We start from the raw sequence: 24,428 nt of genomic DNA, 5'->3' as shown, positions 1-24,428 counted from the left end.
ATTGCATAATTTCTTGCTTTTAGTAGAAGAAGTGAAGTTTTTCATATCAGTGAATTAATTTTTGTTATTCAGAAAGCAGAATCTGTCGCTGGGAAGAAATGACATAGTTCAGCTAAAAGAAGCCTACAAGTGGATAACTCACCCACTGTTTTCAGAGGAACTGGGTGTTCCCGTTGATGGAAAGGTATGGGGTCATCAGCATTGTTAGTTTTGTTCTTTGGTTTTACTAGTTTCATTTCATTATATGGTAGAGGTATGGTTAGCCAAAAGAACCTTCCCTTTAAGTAATCCAATGGCGGATTTTTAAAAGCCTTTCAAATGTTAATTTCGGACAGTCTTAAATTGAGGTTAAAGTTTTTCTTTCTTTTTTAAAAACTTCTCTGTGATCCAAGATTTAGAAGTGTCACAGGTGCATTGTACACTCATTCACCTTTTAAAGGTTAGAAATGAATCTAAGACTTTTAGTATATTTACATTTTAATTGTAGAAACAGATTTACTGTTACAAAGCAATATATAACTAATGGAGCATGTGAAGAGTCAACTCTAGCCTATTTAAATTTCCTTATCTGTGGCTAATCTTGTTTTCAAGTAAACAGAATCTACTCAGCTACAGCTGATCTGTGCCACCCGGTTGGCACTTCACATCTCTCTGTTTAGTGTTTGGCGGGGACTGCCTTGGAATCCAGACCTCTTAGCCATGGCCACTGCTCTGGAGCAGGCCTCGCTCCAGTCCCCGGAGTGGACTGGACTTTAGTGAAGAGATCAGCAAGTTTCCTGACGTGGAAACAGGACATTATCTCCAGTTCGTCCTAAGTTAGATTTTAATAGTGTGGCCTCATTACTTCATCCTTTTGCTTGAAGGAAATTCCCTGAATACCAGGCACACCCCTATTCAAGTAAAATCATAAAACCACTTTTCACAATTAAAGAGTTAAAAATTTTTCTTTCCCTATTCTGAATTATATAGCTCTGTCTCCCTCAGTTAAGAAGAATAAACTGACTGTTCTATAAACTGAATACTGAAAGAATAGAAAATAAAGCCACCACAGATAGTATAAAGAGGAAATGAGGTAATGAAAGTACTTTGGAAATTAGAGAAGTCATTGTTGCAAAATATTTTTACCTCAGGTTTTACTTTTGAAGCACAAATAACTTTCTTACATGTTGAATCAGAACAGAAAATAGAAAACAAAAGCAGTAATAATGTTCTAATAGATTCAGAGGACTGAAGTTTTCTTGAGTGAAAAGAATGGGTTGTAATTTTAATTTTATTTTGTAGATTAGAATAGAGAACAAAAAAACTATTATGATTCTAGGGCAGCTAATAAGCTTGCTGACAATTTAATACAATCAATAAACACGGTACTCAATAAAAAAATTAAGATTGTCACATGGTATGGCATTCATACCTTTTTCTCAATGTGGAATTTTATATATTCTTTGTGGAAGTCAGTATTACAAGAGTGTGAAATGAAATTGTGCTTTTTTATTGTACGAGGATGTTTATTTTAGCATTTTTAATAATTGAAAAACTTACTACAATAAAAATATCCAGTAGTTCATATAGTTGAAAAGATGTCCATTTGCTTTATTCATTGAATAAAGCAATTATCCGAAAGTATGTTTAATAGTCTAGGAAGTATATACTGTACATTTATGTTTATATTCATAAAAAGAGCTTGAAGGAAACACACCAAAGTGTTACTAGTTCTCCCTCAGTCAAGTGAGATTGAAAATCCACTCAATTGTATTTGATTATTTTACAATTTGTATGTATTGCTTTTATAATAAGAAAAAAATTAAGATCTCTTTTTTAAAACTCAAATTTATTAAGAAGTTTGAGCCCTTTATAAAAGCCTCATACAGAGTCTTTAAGCATGTGAATAAAATGCTTTTTGCTTTGCTAATAATTCTAACCACAGCATTGACTGGGACAAGTCTTCATTTCTTTTGGTTATCTCTTCCAATTCCCTGAATTCTCATTCATCCTTACACCTAATTTATATACATGCACAAAAATCATACAAATTTATTTTTAAAAATCTTTTGAACTTGTTTTTTTGGTAGGATCATCAGTGATTGAACTTTAGAAGTCAAAAAAAGAAAAAAGAATTTCCTTTATAGCTGCTTAATAGCAGTATTTCCAGTTTTTCTTGTCACTCTTTCTGAGCCAGTCTTTGAGAGTTAATTTCAGTTTCCATTCATAAGTTGTTAGATGTTGGTTTCCTTTTGCTCATTTTTAAACTGTCTTTATAACTTCTAGAGCCTGTTTGAAGTGAGTGTGGTCTTTGCCCACCCAGAAACAGTTGAGGATTGCCACTTCCTGTAAGTCCCCACGTAAACAACAATGTCGATTGTGTAACATTGTTAATGCATTTTGGTTTTCATGAAAATAGTATTGCTCCTCTTTCTAATCAGTATATCTGACGTTGTCATGTCTTAGTAGGTTTAAAATGTGCTAACATAAAGGTCTAAGCAAACCAGTGCAGCTTGTATGGGGAGTTATTTTGTCTACTCCTGATATCCTGAGTTTAGCATCCAGGCTATATAAAATGTATTTGAGCCCTGGCTGGTGTAGCTCAGTGGATTGAGCGCGGGCCTGTGAAGCACAAGGCTCCTGGTTTGGTTCCTGGTCAGGGCACATGCGTGGGTTGCGGGCCAGGTCCCCAGTAGGGGGACAAAGTAGGTTGCCTCTCATATGTAGGTTGCCTCTACGTATGAGAGACAACCACACATTGATGTTTCCCTCCCACTCTTTCTCCTTCCCTTCCCCTCTCTCTGAAAAATAAATAAGTAAAATACTTTTTAAAAATGTATTTGAATTATATTCACCCCCCAAAAAACCCATTAACTTTTTATATTAACTTCAATTTTACTTAGACGTGCAATATGTCCAGATTGTTTCAAGCCAGCCAAAAACAAACAGGTAAGAATTCCTGGTTCTTACTCTTCAGTGAGTTTTATCTGAGCTGAGTATTCAAACTAACAACAACAACAAAAGGTCTGCATTAGTAATGTGGCAATGTATTAAGAATCAGTCTTAATTCTTTTCATTTTCTACATTTATTTTTTTTATTTTTTTCAATTGTCAACACCTTTGCCTCTGGCTAGGAAGCCGGAACACGCAATCCTTCTGTGTTTGTGTCACTGTCTGGCTTTTTGCCGGGTGTGGAATTTGAAACCCAGGTTTCGGTGATGTTTCTGTGACCCATTTGGGAATATTTGACATTTAGATTTCAATTCCCAAAATTATGTCATCTGGGAAAATCCGTGGTGAGTTCAACAGCATTCCAAACTTTTGTCTAATATCCATTTTCTAGCAATTGGTGTTTTAAAAATTATTTTATTTTATTTTATTTTCACTTAGAATTAATAACAAGAATTTCAAGCTACATTTGCAAAAAGGGCATATTATTGAAACTCCCCTTTACTGTCTGATGTGAGCTGGTCTTCATGTTAATGAGCAAATTAGTCGGCATTCACTTTTAGCTTCGGTTAGATAGACTGGCATGGAATGACATTGGCAAGCTTTCATGTCCCAGTTACTTAGCTGGTTTTGTGCAGGCTCAGGCATTCCTAAATTATTGACATCCATTTCACTGTTCTGGTTGTTAAAAAGAATGTTAAGTTTATTGTTAAAGATACTTCATTTGGTCTTCCTCGTGCTTTGACTACTCTCTGGGCCTTTTAGAACTGACTTGTGGGTGGGGAGGAGGTGTTGTAACATTTGCTGAATGCCCTGTGCAGAAATTATTAGAAATCCAAACCAAGCCCAAAGCAGTGCTTTCCTACTTGTCTCACATCATGGGTATACCTCGAACATTACCATGTTTGTTCAGCACCCTGGGATTCATAGATGAAGTTGCTTTAAGTTGAAAGCAGTAGGCCTGGGGGTTCCCATTGTCTCAAGCCCTGCTCCTCAGCCCTTAGGAACTACAGGAATTGATGCCCACTGCTTTGCCATACCAGTTGAGGGGCTCTGTCCTAATGACTGTAAACCACATTTATATTGAAGATCTGGGTTTATTTTTTGTTATCTTTGAGGAAGTGTACATGTGCCAGCATCAAATCATAGGATAAGGGAATTTTTGTCAAAGCCTCGTAGACACCACACCATTTGGCCAGTGGGCATTGCATAGTCTTAACTGTAGTTTTCCTGCCTTACAGCTTGGGGTAAATTGAATGACCTTTTGAGATTCTTTCAGGCCTAATATTTCCTGTCTGAACAAACAAGCATTTGATTTTCAGTTCTAACCCAATGATACCTTGGGGTTCCCTGGATTGTGGTTTAGAAAATCATTGCCTTGAGGGTAAACTGTTGAGATGTCTTCATTGTGCCCCCTTTCAGTCAAGTGTAACTCTCAAAACAGAAGTAATTGTGATTTATCGTAGCAAACCATGTGCATATGCACAAATTAGTTCTATATGCCTACCATGTGATTTGGCTTTTCTTATTTAAAAACCCCTGAGTGGGACATTTGTTGTAGATTCTCTTCCATTCACTGTAGTGGGTTTGTTTACTTTGTGGCTGGTGAGTGATGTTGAGTTGCTAGAGGCCAGGTAGGCTGGTTGGTTCTGTTTTACCTTTTACCCCTGCAGCCAACCCCTAAATTATACACTGTGGCCCCTGAGTGACTGGGGAGAAGAAAAGGCAGATGAATTGAACTCAATTTTTTTTGAGGTCTGGGGAAAGCTATTCAAAGCACATTTCTTGCAATGGCATCATTTTTATATTTGAAAAATGCCAAATTTTGAGGGAAGGAGGCCAAATGCAGAACAGATAATATGAACCCTTAGGTTTTACTTATTTTCTTAAGTATTACTCCCTTTGAAGTATGGTTTAAAATAGCAGGCCATAATTTCTCCAACCATGTTCTTTGTTTCACCTCTGTTGTTTTCTTGTCTAGGTGATAAAATGTCTTTTCTTTTCATTTTATCCTATATAGTCAGTATTCACTAGAATGGCAGTTATGAAAGCTTTGAATAAGATAAAAGAAGAGGATTTCCGCAAGTAAGTAGAAGCATAGAAACAAGGAAGCATTGTGGAATTTTAGAGTAAAGGGAATGTTGGTGATAGTCTGGATTATCTGTCTCCAGGACGAGACTGGATGTGTTTCAGGGACCAGGACTGTGCCTTCGTCATCATTGTATCCTCCGCCCCTGGCTCAGTGCCTGGCATGGAGTGGTAGTCAACGAATGTTTGTCAAAACAATTTGAACTTATGAATCAAGTCCAACTTATTTGCCTTTTAGAAGAGGATATTGTGGTTCGAAGAGGGAGTTAACTTGCTTAAGATTTCAACTGGGTGACAGAGAGTAATGGATTTAGAGCCAGGTTTCCTGACTGACGCTGCAGTCAAAATTCTGCATTTTGTAGTGTTGTCCATCACTGGGAGAGGGAGAAAAAGGCTCAGGAGTTCCCCACTTGTTAAAAATGTTGAAATACAAGAAGCCTTATATTTTAATTCTCAGTATGTTTGTTTTATTTAATAAAAATTTTATCATAGTTATCCTTCTAGAATATCCTTGAATAAATTTCAAACAATGCCGTTACGAAGAAGGTTTTGTATATTTTACTGACTAAAAATGAGTCTCAGAATGGAAATACTTTTATTAAAGTTGAGAAAGCAAAGACACTGTCTACAAGCAATAGTTCCTAAGTTCCTAAGTGATTTCTTTGTTGAGATATCTTGGGAAACTCTACAAGATTTTCAAGCCAAACATTGTGCATAAGTCCACGTCTAGTCATTTACAGTCTGTGGCTTTGGAAGTTCCCAGAGGGTAGACAGAGAATAAAGCCATACATTACTCTTCTCAGTGCAAGGTTGAAGTTTCTTAGCTAAAAGGTCAGGGTTCACCACATTTTACCTTTTTGGGCTGTTTGGTCTGATTCCCAAGGTCATAGCTGAAACAAGAAGGACAAAAGAGAGAAAAATGGTGGAGTACTCAGGTGGGGCTCATGTGACCAGTCTCACCACGTACCAGCTTCAACCTGATGAGTGAGCATTTTTGTAAGCAGTGTCCTGGAGAGGCTTCTACTTCATATATGCGAATTTTTCTCCGAAGTCCCAAGGTTATTGGAAATTATTGTCTGGGAACAGGAGCCCTGCTGGGAATGAAAGGCGGTAGGAAATCGGGCCCTGCTTTACTTAGTGTTGCGCTCGAGTACTACAAGCTGTACTCTAGAGGCCTACAAGGCCCTCTGCTTCCTAACCTTAAAGTGAGGGAGTGGCTTAGTCCTTGAGAGACTCAGGCACTGGGAGTTGGACAGTGCTGATTCATTGTAGTTATGTGGTTCAATATTATATCTGGAACATAGTAACTATAAAATTTATTTTGTTTTTGCAGGCAGTTTCCTTGTCCTCCAAACTCACCAAAGACTGTATGCACTGTTCTTGAAATTGAATGCGCTCATGGTGCTGTTTTCGTGGCTGGTAAAGTTTTTAGTCGACAACATACTTACACTGTCAACTTACCTCCTTTCTGAAAAATTCAACTGACTCATCCTCTCTTTTCTTCTTATTGTTGTTATTAGGTTCTGGTTAGTTAACTCTTTGAGAACTAGAACTGAGAGCCAGGCTTATTTTAGATTGTGTGACAGTCTTAATGGCCACTCAGGAGATCTGTTATTTAAAATGCCATGCCAAAGGGAAGTGACACTTCCTAGGTTTTATAGTTTTCATCAGAGATGGCCAAATGGAAATATGGGTAGATGTTGAGACCCAAAATGCATCAGGAGAAACACAGCCTTGGAGAGAATTTTTTTAATATAACATGAAAGTGAACTTGAAAACATAATTTTATTATCTGCAAAATGACTAAACACTGGCTTCTGCCTGAAAAAAAAAACACAAAACTGTTGTATTGACTTTCCCAAGGGGTTATCTAGCGGACAGTTTTGTTTTGAAAGTTTTAGCTGTTTTATAGTAATAGCTGAAATGAAATTTATCTTTAGTTTTGACTGTTGAATGAAACAGGGTAATGAAAGCCTTAGGGTGGCTTTATTCATAAAGCAATTAGTCATATTCTGTTAGAGTGTTTTCTTTTAAATTGCAAAACTTCAAAATTTTCTGTATTTGAACTCTTTGGAATACATTATCACTGATGACTATTACACTGAAAGTATTATTAATCAGGTGTAAAGGCAGTAGTTGCTCTTTTCAAAAACATTATCCTTGGTGTGCTCTGTAGTATTATAACTTATTCAGTCATCCAGTCAGATTAATAAATATATTGAGGATTCCTTTAGAACTCATTTAATGATTCATATCATGTCTTTAGTCATCTCTTCTATTGTTACCTTAAATATTATCACATAGTTATGTATATGTCTATGTGTTGGCTCCCCAAATTAGATCATAAGTCATTTGAAAGCTAAGCCTTGTTAATGTCATAGGATACTGGCACTCAGTAAATAGTTGTTGCTTTTCTTTTTATCCCATTGTGTTACATCATTTCATCCAGCCTGCCTTATATGTCTCTGGCAGGGAGGTATAATAAATACTCCAGGAATCTACCACAAACTCCTTGGATAATTGACGGAGAAAGGAAGCTGGAATCTTCAGTGGAAGAATTAATTTCAGATCATCTTTTGACAGTATTCAAAGCAGAGAGTGAGTATTAAATTATTCATGTTTTAAATGCATTGTCATTGACGAATAGATTTGTTGGAAGTGGCAGGGAAGATTTCTGCATTTTGTAAACCACCACCAAGTCTGGGCCCCTTGCCTGGCTTTTTCCCGTAATAGGGATGGCTGTGTTTGAGCTTCTCTGACCTCAGCTGGGTTTGAGCCGAGGTACACAAGGATTTCTTTCCTTTTTCAGAATGATTGTTCTTTCCTGGGGAAACTCAAAACAATTGAAACTACTTTAAGTGAATGCACTTGAGCTCTGACCTTGGGACACCTCTGCCTTGACCTCTTTTTAGGGAATATGAGGAAATTAAAGTATAGCTTGCACATTTAGTGCTTGGCAAATGCCTGGCTTCCATCATAGCCACTAAAATGGCCTCAGATGAAGTTCAAAGCCCAGAGAAAAGAAACCAACAGCTACCATTTTACAAAGACTTAATGGGAGTTGTGTTGTGTTTTAATTTCATAGATATTAATGAGCCCAGGTTTGTGGGATGAGTCCGATCCTGTCAGGTTTGTATTTTCTTTGTCTCAATTGGCCTGTTAAGTCAAAGGCAGCATAAAGCCACATGATTTCACCTAGGATTAAGCTAGAGGAAACGGGCTAGTATTTCAACCACAGGAAATCATGTTGTACTTCAGGAAAAGCTGTAGGCAGTGAATATATAAATCACCCTTGAAACGGGTTTCTTAGAATAATTAGAATACCATTTTTTGAGGGATCAACTAGACACCCTTCCTTCTCTGAAAAACCTTAAGACAGGCTTGCTGTAGGAACGGCAAGCAGGTGACTGAGATGAGATGTGGCTGCCCCTTGGCCCTCTTTTTTTTAAATAAAAATTTTATTTATTTTTAGAGAAAAGGGAAAGGAGGGACAAAGAGAGGGAGAGAAACATCTATTGATTGGTTGCCTCTCATGCACACCTCAACTAGGGACTGGGCCACTACTCAGGCATGTGCCCTGACTGGGACAGGTGACCTTTTGCTTTGCAGGATGATGTTCAACCAACTGAGCCATGCAGGGCGGGGCAGAGTGGCCCTCTTTTTAAGGGTCTTTAAGAATTGTTTACTGAATGAAGAAGAAATTGACCTCGCAACTTAGTATTTTCCAAAATCTTAGCAGTAGACTCTAGGCTATTGCCATGAGCTTTTATCTACTTAATCTGGTTATTTTATAAGACTCATCCAAGTTATGAATAAGTGAAAATAAAGCTTTGGCCTAAGAAGTCTTTCAAACTCTCTTTGGGGCCACCTTATTCCCTTTCGGTAAGAAGACTCAAGAACCTTTCAGTTCTGACTATTTGGCTCCCAAGGAAGCCCCCACGATGGATAGGGCTACTGGGGGCCTCTGAAACAGCTGTATGTTTCACCATTACTATCTTTCAGGAAGAGAGTGCTACTGTCTTCCTGAAGTAGCACACTCAGTGGACAGCCACAAGACTACGGTGGAGCACCACCAATTGCCCCTGCACAGCTGATCCTCCGTGGAGGACAGTTATCACAGCCAAGCCTTACAGCTGACTGGCCTGAGTAAATCCCTCCCATTGATCGGCCAACAGCAATCAAGGCTCAACTACAAGAGTAGGGTGTACTCAGCCCACACAAAGGGCACACCTCGAGTACCCAGCTTGGGTTATAGGGGAGGCTGTGCCACTGGACCCTACAGGACACCTGTTACATTAGGCCAGGCTACCAAGACACAGAGTCAAAGCAGCTCTATCTAATACATAGAAAAAAACACAGGGAGGCTGCCAAAATGAGGAGACAAAGAAACATGACCCAAATGAGAGAACAGATTAAAACTCCAGAAAAAGCTAAATGAAATGGAGATAAGCAATCTCTCAGACACAGAGGTTAAAATACTGGTCAAAACTTCTTAACCTTTCAGAAGCTTTTTTTTTAAGCCTATGTTACCAGGTATAATTAAATGAAATAATGTATGAAAAATTTTAACTCAGTGCCTGGCATAAAATAAGTGTTCAGTAAATGGTGTTTATTATGATTAATGCTGTTTTTAGGAGAGATTGGAATTAGAGGTGGAATGATGACTATCCTTTGGGATTCTCCTGTAAAGTGTTCAAGACAAATTGGGTTTCTATCAAAGGGAGGGAATGAAAATCTAAGAAGTAATATTTCTCTGATTCTTTTTCATTATCTCCTTTCCAAAGGTTTTAATTTTTCATCCTCTGGAAGAGAAGATGTTGATGTGAGAACATTAGGAAATGGTAAGGTTGCAACAGCATCACTTGAGTAGAACTAACTCTCAGATTGTCATCCTTTCAGACTCTAGTCACTTCCTCAAAACCAAAGCAGGCAGAGCTCAGAGCTACTCTCTAAGTGAGAAAGCTTTGTGGACTATGGAGCTACCTCTATAAATTATATGATTGTATGTTTTGTAGGGATCATTTCTTCAGAGGCCATTTTTACTGCATGCCTGTAAGTTACAAGGGACTTACGTACATTAACAAGGAAGTGCCTGATGTTTTCCAAAAATCTGATTAACGGTTCCATTTAATAACATTTCAGCTGGACCAGTACAGTTTTTAAAATGCACATCTTCATTTTAAAAAGTGATTTGCTCTTTTAGCCCTCATTTCTCTCATTTTACAGTGTTGCATTACAAGAAAAATGAGAGTTAATCCTGAGCTGTTGAGATTTATAGTCCCTCCCTCTCATAGAATCACAGCTTTTCTGTTTCACTAGTGGATTAGGCTAGGAGGATGGATTTCAACTTGCTACACCTGGGCATCACTGCATGTGACAACATTTCACTAGAGTAACCAAGTCAATTAGCGGTTGTTTAGATTTTTACTTTGTAATTAACACAGGCTTGTTCATGGACCTTTGGGAAAACAGTCACTTTCACATATTGCCTGTACTGGAGTCTAGCTGCCCCCAGAAAGTCCCTTGATTCTTTTCACACATCCTTCCCTCCCCCAGATGTAGCTAAACTTTCAATCCTCTAGAGCTCAACTCGTTTTTTCACACCTCCTAACCCTCTTGCATTAGCCCGAATGTTAACTCCATCAACACGTTTCTGTTTCACGGCGGGGTGTGTGCTGCCAGGAAGGCCCTTTGCAATTGAGCTGGTGAATCCTCATAGAGTACATTTCACTTCACAAGAAATTAAGGAACTTCAGCAGGTAAACCACTTCATGACATGGAAATCGTCCTGTTTCTGCAGCTCTGTAACTGACTGAGAGTTACTAATTGTTTTTCTTTTTCTGCTACTACAGAAAATTAATAAGTCGTCTAACAAAATCCAAGTCCGTGACTTGCAGGTTGTCACAAGGTAAGGGTAGGCTCGCTGGAGATAGTATCAAAAGGGAAGTGTCAGTTGTAGATCATGTATCTGTTAAGGGAATTATATCCAGAATATATCAAGAACTCTTACAACTCAATTAGAGAACAACCAATTAATAATAGGGAGACGGATAAATAGACATGTCTCCAAAGAAGATATAGGAATAAACCAATGAATACATCTGAAATGCTCAATACCATTAGGGAAATGCAAATAAAAACCACAAGATCTAACTTCACACTCACTACGATGGCTATAATCAAAAAGGTGGAAAAGAGTAAATGTTAGCAAGAAAGTGGGGAAATGGGAACCTTCCTACATTGCTGTGGGTTGTAAGTGCGGCCAGTTTGGAAAACAGTTTGGAAGCCTCTCCAAGGGTTAACGTATGACCCAGCAATTCTACTTCTAGATATATACCCAAGATAAATGAAAATGTACATCTGCACAAAAAATCGAACCGGATGTTCATGGTTGTGTGATTCATAGTAGCAAAAAAAGTCCGTGGATAAACGAAATGTATATCCACAATGCAATGGAATACTATTCAGTAATACAGAGGCGTGAAGGAAAAATAAAGGAATGAAGTACCAATACACGCTACAATATGATGAACCTTGAAAACATTATGAAGTAAAAGAAGTCAGTCACCACACACCACATATTGGATGATTCCATGTTACATGACATGTCCAGAGTAGGGGAATCTGCAGAGACAGAGTCAATTAATGCTTGCCAAGGGCCAGGGAAACGGGGTGGGCAGTGACTGTGCAGGGTGTGGAGTTTCTCTTCGGGGTGATGACAGTATTCTAAAGTGAGATGCTGGTAGTAGCTGCACAACTCTGCGAACACACGAAAAGTTACGGGAATGTACAGTTCCAACAGGAGGGGAATTGTATGTGAACTGTACCTCAATAGAGCCATTTTGAAAGAAAGGGAAATTGGGGGCAAGGCTTGTGTGTATTTTATTCAGACAAACTTTGTTTTATTGTTTTGTTTAGAGAAGCAATAGGACATATGAAAGAAGGGGAAGAAGAAAAGACCAAGACCTATAGTGCCTTAATATGGACAGATAAAGCAATACAGAAGAAAGACATTGAATTCCTAAATGACATAAAGGTAGTTGTGTACCCTAATTCTTTTTATTTTATTTTTCTGCTGCCTACAAAAGAGTCCTTTGTTGCCTGGTTTATTACCAGCAAGTCATAGAACATGGGTATTGGGGACCACGAGACCTGTTTTTAAATCCTGGCTCTGCCGTTTACTAGTTGAATGGGTGGGCAATTCATCTACCCAGTCTGAGAGGCAGTCTTTTTTTAAAAAGATTTTATTTGTTTTTAGACAGAGGGGAAAGGTGGGAGAAAGAGAGGGAGAGAAACATCAAGCAGTTGTCTCTCCTGTGTTTCCCTGACCGGGCCCCAATGGGGACTGAACCTGCAACCTAGGCATGTGCCCTGACCAGAAATAGAACTGGCAACCTTTTGCTTTACGTGATGATGCCCAATCAACTGAACTACTTTGGGTCAGGGTCATCTGAGAGGTAGTGTTATAGTGATTAAGAGCCTGCCTCTGAGGACGGGTGGCTAGGGTGTGAATCCTGTATTTGTATTTCTTAATTGTGTGACTTTGGACAAGTGACTTAGCCTCTTCAATTTCTAAATCTATAAAAGTAGAAGAATTAAATGAGTTTAGTCACATAAATCACTTACAGCAGTACCTGACACACAGAAAATACTTGGCAATGCTGCTATTGTATTTGGCCCTCTATGCAAAAGAAATAAAAACCAGGACTTATATAATAGAGTTGATGCTAAGAGTAAGTCCATACATAAATCCTGTTATAGATAAATAAAACAGGATAATGTGTAGAGCACAAGTTTTCTTGGCACATGCTAGGTTTTCCTTCACACGAACATGTCATTAGAGAGGGTCTGCTTGTTTGAATATTTCTTCCCATATGCCCCCCACCTTTTCCTATAATTTATTTTCAGATGCAAGGAATGAGCCTAAATGGGCACAAAGATGTTCATATATAGTTATCAGAACATTATTTAAGTGGGAAATATTTTGTAATAATCAGGATGACCTACCAGTGGGGATTCGTTGAATCTTATGGCTCATCTGTATGGTGGACTACTATCACCAGGCAGTTAGAAATTATGTGGTAGATGAATATTTATTGACAAAGTGGAAAATGTTCCTGAAAAACGGTGAAAGGAAAAGAACAAGCTGTAAGTGTAGAGGATGATACATTGTGACTTAACCACATCCACACAGGTGTGTGTATGTGTACACGTATGTATGACTATGTAGAAAACAAGTTGGCAAAAGATACCAGACATAGGATTTATACTTTTGAAAAATACAAACGCCCAATAGAGAAAAATGGAAAAAGGATATGAACAAACAGCTGAAAAAAGAGCAACTTCAGACGGCCAAGATCATCTGAGAAGGTGTTCCACCTCCATATCAAAGTAGCAATAAAACCATCACTTTATTCCTCTGCGATCAGTAACATCTGTTGGTTGGAGCAGAGGAGAAGGCTGGTTGCATACATTCAGTAGACTGGAAACAAAATGAATTTCCTTTAATGAGGAAATGGTAGTACAAGTTGTGATATGATAACAACTGTTTAAAAAACCTGAAATAGAAAAAGGATAAAGGTAGGTCTACATCTGTGCTTTGCAGGAACACCCATGACATTATGAAAAAAAAAGTGAAGTGCAGAATAATGTTTAGAGTGGAAGTGGTTTGGTGAAAACATACACCTGCTAATAGAAGTTCATCTATAAAACAAGGGTGAACTAGCGGAGGCGTCCGGCCTTTTGGCATCTCTGAGCCACTCTGAGCCACACTGAAAGAAGAGTTGTCTTGGGCCACACATTAAATACACGAACACTAACAAAAACTGATGAGCAAAGAAAAGGTTCCAAGTAAATTTACGATTTTGTATTGGGCCACACTCATAGCCATCCTGGGCTGCATGCGGCCGGCCCGCAGGCTGTGGGTTGGACACCCCGTGAGCATCCCCTGTGGCCCTCCCATTCTGTGATTCTGTGTCTGAGGCCTTTTGGCTTTGGGCCCTATTATCTAGGGCCTTTAGGATTATAGTTATACTATAGATAGATATTTTTAAGATTGCAAAACAAATTTTTAAGCCTCTATTTTATCACATATGTATAAGTCATTCAGAATGGTTTGGGGAAAATAAACTCATTTAAAAAATAGATTCAGAGTTTGAGGATAGCTGTAGGGCTAATTCAGAAACAGTACTGAAAGATGAGTTTTATAGGTACATTCTAAGTAGTAAAAGGGTTTATTTTTTATTTTTTTAAGATTTTATTTATTTACCTTTAGAGGGGAAGGGAAGGAGAGAGGGAGATAAATATCAATGTATGGTTGCTTCTCGTGCATCCCCTGCTGGGAACTGGCCTGCAACCCAGGCATGTGCCCTGACTGGGAATCGAACCATGATCATCTGGTTCGCAGGCCTGTGCTCAATCCACTGAGCTATGCCAGCCAGGGCCTAAAAGGGTTTATTTTAATGGTCCACATCCCAGGTGGACGGGTGAGACTAGATGCTACTTGACTTCTGATAATTTTTTTTAGGTATAAGGGTTAAAACAGTTTTTAAATATTCCCACTGGTAAAGTATACATATATAACTGAGGCATGCCCCATTCTGAGAGCAAGTCACTTCAAATTTATTACTCTTCTCTCTAAGGGCAGCCCACTTCCAGGGGGAAAACAATCATCCGTGTGTGTTTATATGTGTTTCTGAAAATCCAGCAGTATGGGAACATCAGAGTGCAGTGTCAGAGTGGATGAGTTGGTTTCTTTTTGCCTGCTAAAATCAACTGGACCAAAAAGACACACGAGCATGCTGACCTGAGTGTTATTTTAGAAGCAGTGGTGGGTCTGCCAGCTCAGTCAGTACTTCCTTTGACTGGCTCATGGCCAAGGTTCTGGGAGTGACTGGACGTAAAGGAAACGGGAGATGAGCACTCTTTGGGCAGCCACCCATTTGAAGGCCAGCCGATTCTGTACTCTGAAGCACAGGCCTGATCTCTATAGGCTCCTTAAAAGTTCAGCCTTGTCCTTCTTTTGCTTTCATTGGCCAGAGAAAACCTTATGAAGAGAGTTAATCTCATCAAAACAAAGCGCTATTAAAATTGAGGACTCATGGAATCATAAAGACCATGAGTTAGTCACAGGGATGTGAACAACAGTGTAGGGGAATATAGTCAATGATGTGTGGTGCCAAGTGGGTAGTAGACTTATTGGGGGGTCAATTCACAAGTTATATGTCTGCACACTATGCTGTATGGCCAACACTAACATAATATTCAATGTCAGCTATAATTGGAAAAAAAATAAAATTAAAATAGCAAAAACTCCCTGTGAGTTAGGAGGGGCCGTTGACTCACTGCTCTGGTAAAACGCAGTCACAGCATTTCAAGTGCACTGTTGTCAGAACTTGTTCTTTCTCTCTCAGTAGAGAACTTGGTAGAGGGAAGGCCAGATGGAAATCTTTCTTAATACAGCTTCAGGCGCTCACCGATCGTGTAAATTAGAAAGGAGTTGTTCCGACAAGAATTGCAGAGCATCTAAAATTCTTAGGAAGCTACATTTCTGGTTATACCCAATATCTATTTTTTAAAACTTAAAATTAGTTTGCCTTTTACAACACTGACCTCTATTTCTTAATTTATATCTTGTGACATAAAAGGAAGTCTCTGTGAGAAAAACAAACCTGTGCCTGTAAAAAATTCAGAATTATAGCCCTGGCTGGTGTAGCTCAGTGGACTGAGCGCGGGCCTGTGAACCAAAGGATCGCAGTTCCATTCCCAGTCAGGGCACATGCCTGGGTTGCAGGCCAGTTCCCAGCAGGGGACGCACAAGAGGCAACCATACATTGATGTTTCTCTCCCTCTCTCCTTCCCTTCTCCTCTAAAAAAGATAAAATAAATAAAATCTTTTTGAAAAATTCAGAATTGTAAAAAGACATGCAATATTATTATTCTCAAGTAACTTGAACAGGGCTAACAAATATTGAAAGGTCCTGTTTTATTGCACACACTTACTTGTAATTATTATATTGAAATACTACCCTAAAGCTGTGATGCAATTGCTAATTTTCCAGATACATCCTTTCATGTAACCAAAAAAATAACCCTGCGAGTAGGTATATAGTTCTCCCTAAAACATGCACACTGCCTATGCACACAAATGACACCACTAATGCTCCACTGTCCAAAACCTATTTCTGACTGCTCCCCCAAATCCCCTTCACTAGGTTATTTCATTGGGTTAGAAAAACACCTGAAAGAATATGTCTTTTAGAAGAGCTGTGAAAGCAGAGGGTGGAATAGAACTCCAGGGTCCTAATCAATTTGTTAAATATTAGAGCAAAGGAGACTTTGGAGAACATTTATTTCCCTCAAAGCCTTTTTGAATGGTGTGTGCTGGGGCCCAGAAAATAAGTAATTATGGGCTAGGTTATGAGAAGCCCACAGAGTGTGAACCTTAGGGTACTAGTTTGTACCCTGACAGCAGGGTTCTCGGAAGAAAACATCTGTGGTGAGCCACGGTGACAAAGGAGGTGCCAAGACGAGCTTCAGTGGGCAGCAGAGTTGACTGTGTAGTTGTGTATCGTCTCCTCCTCTAGGACTTAAAGATTGACCAGAAAACGCCTCTCCGGGTCCTTCACCGGAGGCCCCTGGCTGTACGAGCTCGTATCATTCACTCCATGGAGACATGCTATGTAGATGAGCACCATTTCCGCCTCTACCTGAAGACGCAGGCTGGAACGTATCCTTTCAGCTTCCACACGGCAGGAATCCAACCAGAACCCTTCTGGAGGAGTTCATGCTACTCTAAAAAAAAAAATACGCTCAACTTGATCTAGGAGGGTAGTAGGGAAAGAATTAAGTTGGAGAATATTGGGGGGGGGGGGCTTGATTGGTTTTTTCTCCATTAAATTTGTATTTTTCAAAATGACATTTTAAACCATGAGACAGCTGTCAGTTCAATGTGATCTTTAAAATATCGAGTGTCTTATACAATGCTGAACCCATAGTAAGTACTCGGGAGACACTTTTGATTGATTCATTTGCTGTCTTTACACATTTTTTAAAAATCCTCACTTGAGGATATTTTGTTGTTGTTGTTTTTCTTGATTTTAGAAAGGAAAGTAGAGAGAAACATTGGTGTAAGAGAGAAACATCTATCAGTTGCTTCCTGTATGCGCCCTGACCAGGGATTGAACCCACAACCCAGGTATGTGCCCTGACTGGGAATTGAACCCACTACCTTTTGGTACACAGATGATGCTGCAACCAACTGGGCAGCCTAGTCAGGGCTGTCTGTTTACATTTTGCCAGTCACATATTCATGACTACCGTTGAGTCCTTTCAACTTTTCTGAGCATTTGCCAAAGATGATTAAACACTGATAGCAGATAGGAGTGGCCCTGCTTTTACATAATGATCTTTATTTGGCCACTGGTTCATAACGAGAAAATAGGCCAAGGCTGCTCACTTGTTGATAACCTACTCACTCTGCCTCGCACGCTGCTGTATCAAGTCTGAGTTGCTGGTTAAAATAATAGAGAGCTGGTGTAGTCTTAGCTTTACTGTGCTTTTCAAAGTTGCTTCTAGTTTTTATTTGTTTGTTGGTTTCATATTTTTTGTGAACCAATAGCATGAAGTGACAAAATGCCTTCTAACTAGTATAAAACTAATGATATACTATGGATATAAGGGGGAAACATGTCAAGTTTTAATTATCAGAGAGCATTCTCACTCTGTGTGATTAGTCTGCCTTTCCTTCCCCACCAACCTCCTCACCTCTCTGTTGCCGCTGGCCCAGCCCAGGGGGGACCAGGATTTCCCCCCTTGAAAACGGGTATAGGTAACTTCTAAAATCTCCCAAATTTTTACCATTTGGAATAAGGGATGGTTTACTTAGACTTCAGTGGGCAGGTCTTTGTATCTTTGTTATTTGGAGCAATCTGCCTATTATAGATGGAATGTGGATGGGATTTCAAAGAAATTACAGATTTTTTAAAAAAATTCTTTTTAGCTTATCCCAGCTTTAGTTTTGGTATACTAGGGAGCAATGCAGTGGTATTTTGGAGAAGCTGTTATCTTTTCAATCTCATTAAAATATTGTTACAACCAGCCATGTAAACTATATATGTAACTTAAGGCATTAGTCAAGAGAGGCCATTGGGGAAAGCTGTAGATACTATGTGGTTATACACAGAAGTATGTGAATTTTTCACATACATTGCTCAGTGCACTGAACTAGTTCATTTCACTTACACTCATCCCTCTTGGTATGATTAAGAACCATTCTGGACCTTATCATTGGTTTTTTGGGGGCTTTTTGGTCATCTCCCCTCATCATTGCTACTCAGAAGTAGCATTATCTAAAAAAAGTGAGAAAAAAAGAATGATGGTTGTTAAGTAATTATGAGTTTAGTAAAGAAGACAGTTACTAGATAATTACATGCTTGAATCAAAACATTTGCTGAAAGTAGAGTGAATAAATTTTCAGAAAGTGAGGATATATCAGAATATGATGGTGTCTTTTAATTCATCATCTGAGAACATTTTTCCTATTCAAATTGTATTAATTTTTTTTCTAGATTTTATTTATTTTCAGAGAGTGAGAGAGGGAGGAAAGGGAAACATTGGTGTGCAAGAAAAATATCAGTTGGTTTCCTCTCACATGCCCCTGTCCCACAACCCAGGCATGTACTCTGACTGGGAATCGAACCAGCGACCTTTTGGTTCACAGGCTGGTTCTCACAATCTACTGAGCCACACCAGCCAGGGCTCTATTACATTTTTATACTAAGTGCTGGTTAATAGACCACAACATAATGGTGAATGAACTTTTATTGAGTGTTGGCAAAAATATCTTTCAGATAAAGATTGTCAAGGCTGTAGTAGAGTCCTGTGTAAGGAATGTTAACATCATCTTTTTGATAAGTGATTTCAGGATTAGTCATTGACTTCACAATTTGAAGACCTATGAGCAAAACTCGAAGTTGCCCCTTTAAAAAGGAGAATTTACTTAATCCTCTTGCTAACCATGTTTGCCAAACAACTAGAACTTAGGTCCTCTAGTGATCCTTCTGAAGGGCCTTCATCAGATGAAACTGCCTTATTGCCCCTCCCATCCTGTTGCCAGGTGTCACTGGGTCATGTTACAAGGAAAGCCGTCACTGAGGTCACTTGGTAGGACTGGAAACCTATGATCTGGCAGGTACTGGCTGCAATTATTGAAAAATAGGACTAGAAAGATGTCAAAATGGAAGTTGTGGCAAAGAAAAAATAGCTGAGATTAAAAATATATTGTTATATTGTTATAAGTATTGTTGTATATATTGTTATATATAACAATATATTGTTATATATCATATAACATGTAATATATACATTAGGTTGGCCAAAAAGTCTGTTCAGTTTTTTTTCCATAAATAAAAGACACATTTTTCATTTTCACCTGTAACTTTGTTGATTTGCATATTTTGAGTATGTTGGCTATCTCCTGTGTGGTAGAACATTGATCGTTCTCAATTAATGTCTCAATTGGATCACTATCAACTTCAACTGGTCTACCCACCTGTGGAGTATCACCCAGAGAGAAATCTCCAGCACGAAACTTCACAAACCACTTTGGACACGTTCGATCAGTCACAGCACCATTTCCATACACTGCACAAATCTTTTTTTGTGTGTTTCAGTTGAATTTTTACCTTCCTTGAAATAATAAAGCATAATATGCCAAAAGTGTTGTGAATCTTCTTCCATGTTCAAAATTAAAATGGCTGCACAAAAATTCACCAATTTTGATTTTTTTAAGTACATGCTGATATGTCAGCTGTCACAATCAAATTAAGTTAAAAACAAGTAAGCGCTGCTAAGAGCCATCTTATGGAAAAATGCCAAATGAACTTTTTGGCATACCCAGTAAATATAGCATTTCTCTACAGTTTATTTTGAAAATCCATACCCAATCCTTGGCACTTGGGGGGTGAGGTAAAGAAAAAAGAAAATGATGACTTTTGGTAAGTTTCAGGTAATGTAAACACAAGTCCCAGGTCCTGGTGTTGGCTGCCAGGCTGGTAGGAACCAACTTGCCATAGCTTATTTTCTAAGACATATGTCACAAGTCACGGCTCAGAAATAACCTCTCTTTTGTAACATTTCTACTTTTGTTATTTCTCTTTCACCTATCAAATCTCACCAAACAATTGGTACCGCGTGGCTATGCTCTTTTTCCTTAAACAAACTCCAGCTACATTAAAGAGTTTGTACATGGAGACTTTGGGAGAACCAAGCCGAACATTGGCTCTCTGATGGATGTGACTGCAGACATTCTTGAGCTGGACGTTGAGGTAAACCATTTATTTTGTTGTGGAAATGCCCATTTGCACCTTGAATTCAAAAAGTATGAGTTTTTGGCATTAAGCCAAATAGTACTACTCACCTTAAGAGGTGTTTGAAAATGGTCAGAATCTTATAGTAGCATTATACTGCAGGAGGGGTCTATCTTGGAATTTTTATATCTTAAAAAGAAACAAGGTCTTATTTATGATTCTTGCAAATATATAGATAACTTATTAATTGTTCTTTATACATGGCATGAGATCTAAACCCTTAAAACACACATGGAAATAAAGTTGTTAGTGCCCATCCTGTGTCCTTTGACTCTGTACTTCATTCCCATACCAATTTTGTCTTACAAAGAATATAAGGCAGCCTACTCAGAAATGTATGTTCAAGATAGGTAGGGAATGTGATGACCCAATGGTTATTAATGAAAGCAGTTCTGTGGACCCCTAGGATGTGGTCCAAATTCTCCACTCTTATAATCTGAATTAACCTGTGGAACAAGGTTAACTTCATAAGTAATTGGAATAAACCGAATGGATCTTTCAGGAAGTTCTCCATAAATATTTTTCTCATTTGAGCATCAGTAGGTATTGAGCCCCGAGTTGTGCTCCCATTAGGAATAGAGTCCCTCCCCACCCCTACCCCTCAAATTTTAGGAGAGGCCGATATTTTGTACTTGGAACTTGGACCCGTTATAAAAAGTGGGTATAGTTGCCTAGGGTAAAAGCAGCTATGGTAGTTCAGTGATCACTGGAGCATTATTACCTCACCGGCAGTTCTCTTGAGGGCTTTCAGATTCGATCGTACTCAGCTCAGCAGGTGATAGCATCTTCAGGGTTGCAGGTGGCCTCCTCAGAGGGAATATATGTAAATGAAGACACTTTTCTGTTAAAGAAAACCCGAGTTGCACTTGTCTACCTCACCCCTTAGAACTGTTTGGGAACGACAGAGCCACAGGCCAGTGTTCTCAGCTCTGATTTCCCATTAGAATCACTTGTGGAGCCTTTTCAACCTTACAGCCCTCCCCTGGGCGTGACCCATGCTGATTATCATCAAAAAGGTTTAGTTTTCGGGCTTGAGAAACCACCCATCACCTTATATATGGGTGTTGGGTATGTGGCTATATTCTGAAACAAAATATTTTCTTGGGATTTTTAAAGGGTACACACGTACACATGCAATAGTTACTTGGGCTTTTATAATAAAATTTTTCTGAATCTGGTATGTGAGGTGACTCACTAATCAACTTAAAAATCCAAGTTTTAACTTTACATCTCAAATAACATGGTACAGTGGATTTTTAGAAAACTTTCTCCTAAATAAGGCCCTCCAGGGTAGTTAAGATGAGGTGCAATTTAATACTTCTAAGCCCTGGAACATGGCACAAAATAGTCTGGTACTGTAATTTCATTAGGTTTTGTTTTAGAAGAACTGGACCAGGGTGGGTAGAAATATGGGGGGAAAAAAAGGATCAGAAGAATGAAAGCTGCTGAGGTTTCAGAGGGAATGTTGGTGTTGCCACCTGAATGTTCGCTTTTAATTTGGCGACTTCTGCTAATTAAAAATTATAAGTGTACTCTAGTCTCTTATCAGTCAAAAGGCACAATTAATAACCAGCTGAGTAACCAAATACTTGATAAGTTCAGCAGCAGATTGCAGACCCAAGAATCCCGAGGCCTAGAATTGGGTTTAGAGTGTTAAATTGTATTCTCTGGCTGTTTTCTTCAAATGTGATTTCTTCTGTTATAGTACTATTAGAAGTATTAAGTTTATACAGCATTATCAGCAAATGCTTCCTAGAACAGTAATATGTTTTAATGACTTGTTTTCTTCCTTCTAGTCTGTAGACGTTGACTGGCCCCCAGCTCTGGATGACTAGCTTTCAAATTTGGAAGCAGAGTAGGGTTTTCATGGCTTGATGTGGACGTCCATTCAGCATACACTGTAAAATGGCTGTTTACTCACCATAACGGTGTCTTGGAAACTATTTGGATCATGTTGATCTCTTTATTTTTAAACTTGTAACATCTCAGGATCCACATACAGTATGTGTATATTGTGTGTTACATTGTTCTAAGGATGTCTTAACGATTTTTCTTGTTCCCTCCCCACCCCCCATGAGCCAAAACTATGAATAATGAAACCATTCTCTATCTTAATTCTTTCATTCAAAGAGGTACACAAACAGGATGCATTCTCTGATAATCTTAAGAAGCTGTACTTCTCTCCAGCAAAACTTCCCTTCACAAGAGAAATACCACTTTTAAAATCATGTTCTAAAATTTTTTTAATGATGTTAATCTATACCTATATTTATGCAGCATAGTATCTTATAATAAGATATCAAATGCAAATCTGACACCATTAATGTTTTTCCCAGTAAGCTTCTAGCAAGCTATTACCAATAGAGGTACTTTTGGTGTGATTTATCACAAATGCTAATGACTTCCAGTTACTATTTTGACAATCTAAAATTGTCAATACCTTTCCTGGGGAAGGAAAGTAAAAACCTTAGGAATCAAGGCTTACCATGGTAAGAGACTTTAAAAAATCTTTTGAATAAGGAGACACAAGTGCCTTCAATAACTTCAATGCCAGGGATAAGATTTTTGAAAAATCAAAATTGCCAAACAAAGGTAAGCTGATATTATTCCAGAGTGCTTCAATATATTATCTAACCTCAAACATCCTCATCAGGTGGATAGGGTATCATCTCATCACCACTGTATAAACATGAAAACCAAAGAACAGAAGCTAAATGATTTAGCTACAATTGTTAGTTGCTTTCCTATCTAAAGACTAGAACTTAAGTTTCCTGGTCTATGTAGGTCCTTTCTAATAAGCCTTACTATTGAGCACATACTGGATGAAGGCAGCAGTTGAGGATGTCATTTACATGCATGTAACCATGAGAACTGACTTAGAATTTAGATGCCAAATCAAGGAGCTTACCCCAAAACAGCCCAAGTGGATTTCATATGATCTCATATGATTACCATTTGTTAGTAAGTTAATCATCAGTTGGTATTATGCAGAGGAAAAACATTAAATAAGCAAAATCTGAAGAAAATGGCTGAGCCATTAAGAGAAAACTTTCAGAAAGGAGTCTCATTAAAATTTCACACTTAGTGTAATTTCTGTCGGCCTGATCCAACTGTCTGAGCTTATTTTAGAGCATGTGTCCCTTGGATAGTGTTGGATTACTCAGTTTCCCTCTCTACATTAAACACAAGTCATAGATACTAAGATGTATTATTCACTACAGAAATCAGGAAAATGTTTTGATATGAAATTTTATTATGTGAATAACAGCAATTTTCACTATTTTCAATGCCATAAAATGAGAAAGATAATAAAAATAACTTTTGATAAAAAGGTAAGAACTTTTGTGTGCATGTTTCTTGGTTTCTGGGGAAATTTTGCTACAAAAGAGATTTAAGAACCCCCTTAGCCAGCTTGATCTAGACGTCTGTCTCTTAAATTTCTATCCCTGGGGTTATGCAAAATTTCAAGAAAAGAGTAAACTTTAGTTGTAAGTACTTGTTCCAAATGTTCGTAGAATTATGAGCCACAAATTAATGTAGATCTTTGTTTGCGCACAACTCATAACATTAAGTAATCAAAGTATTTTTAGTTTGCTTTGCCTGTATAAAAACATTTTAAAATTAGTTTTGTGCTCTCTTATTGCTTTAAATTAAATCTTTTAAATAATACTTAGAGAAAGGGTCATTTGTACTGCTTAACATTTCTGTCCCAAATATAGTCTGTGGTTTAGTTTAGGAAAAATACCAACTCTAAATACCTGGAAAAGTAAAAATGAATAAATAGAAGTTGGGAAAATGAAAAATTTCCTAAATAAGATAACTGGTTGCATTTTCAAATTGTGTAAAATAAAGTTATTAGTTAAATTTCCATTTCCAAAGAGAAAAACATCTTATTTAGGTAGCTATTTTCCTTTGGAGCTTTGTTCTTTGATTTTTAAGTCCACATAGGAGAATAAATTTTTATACAAGCTTTTCTGAGTTAATTTCTCTTAAGGGGTGCCTTTATTATGAAAAATATTACTTTTATGATTTTTTCATTTTGAA

General features: G+C 38.2%; 1 protein-coding gene across 8 annotated transcripts in view; it reads left to right on the top strand.

Moving 5' to 3' along the window:
- PUS10 (pseudouridine synthase 10) overlaps positions 1-23,715 on the top strand; it is a 60,552-nt gene extending 36,837 nt beyond the window's left edge. For all 8 annotated transcript variants that reach the window (XM_037047990.1, XM_037047986.1, XM_037047987.1 and 5 more), the window contains 13 exons: positions 73-184; positions 2,266-2,327; positions 2,883-2,928; positions 4,949-5,013; positions 6,350-6,435; positions 7,489-7,614; positions 9,801-9,857; positions 10,699-10,775; positions 10,869-10,924; positions 11,935-12,052; positions 16,602-16,744; positions 20,243-20,342; positions 22,181-23,715. In XM_037047990.1, coding sequence (XP_036903885.1) covers positions 73-184; positions 2,266-2,327; positions 2,883-2,928; positions 4,949-5,013; positions 6,350-6,435; positions 7,489-7,614; positions 9,801-9,857; positions 10,699-10,775; positions 10,869-10,924; positions 11,935-12,052; positions 16,602-16,744; positions 20,243-20,342; positions 22,181-22,219 — 1,087 coding nt within the window. In that variant the 3' untranslated portion in view covers positions 22,220-23,715. The remainder of the gene's footprint in view (positions 1-72; positions 185-2,265; positions 2,328-2,882; positions 2,929-4,948; positions 5,014-6,349; positions 6,436-7,488; positions 7,615-9,800; positions 9,858-10,698; positions 10,776-10,868; positions 10,925-11,934; positions 12,053-16,601; positions 16,745-20,242; positions 20,343-22,180) is intronic.
- The last annotated feature ends 713 nt before the right edge of the window (positions 23,716-24,428 follow it).

This window comes from Sturnira hondurensis, unplaced genomic scaffold, assembly GCF_014824575.4.
Source record: "Sturnira hondurensis isolate 20B ecotype Veracruz unplaced genomic scaffold, ASM1482457v3 Scaffold0006413, whole genome shotgun sequence".
NCBI lineage: Eukaryota > Metazoa > Chordata > Mammalia > Chiroptera > Phyllostomidae > Sturnira > Sturnira hondurensis.
The sequence above is the reverse complement of the archived record's forward strand: the minus strand, read 5'-3'. Positions and strand labels throughout refer to the sequence as shown.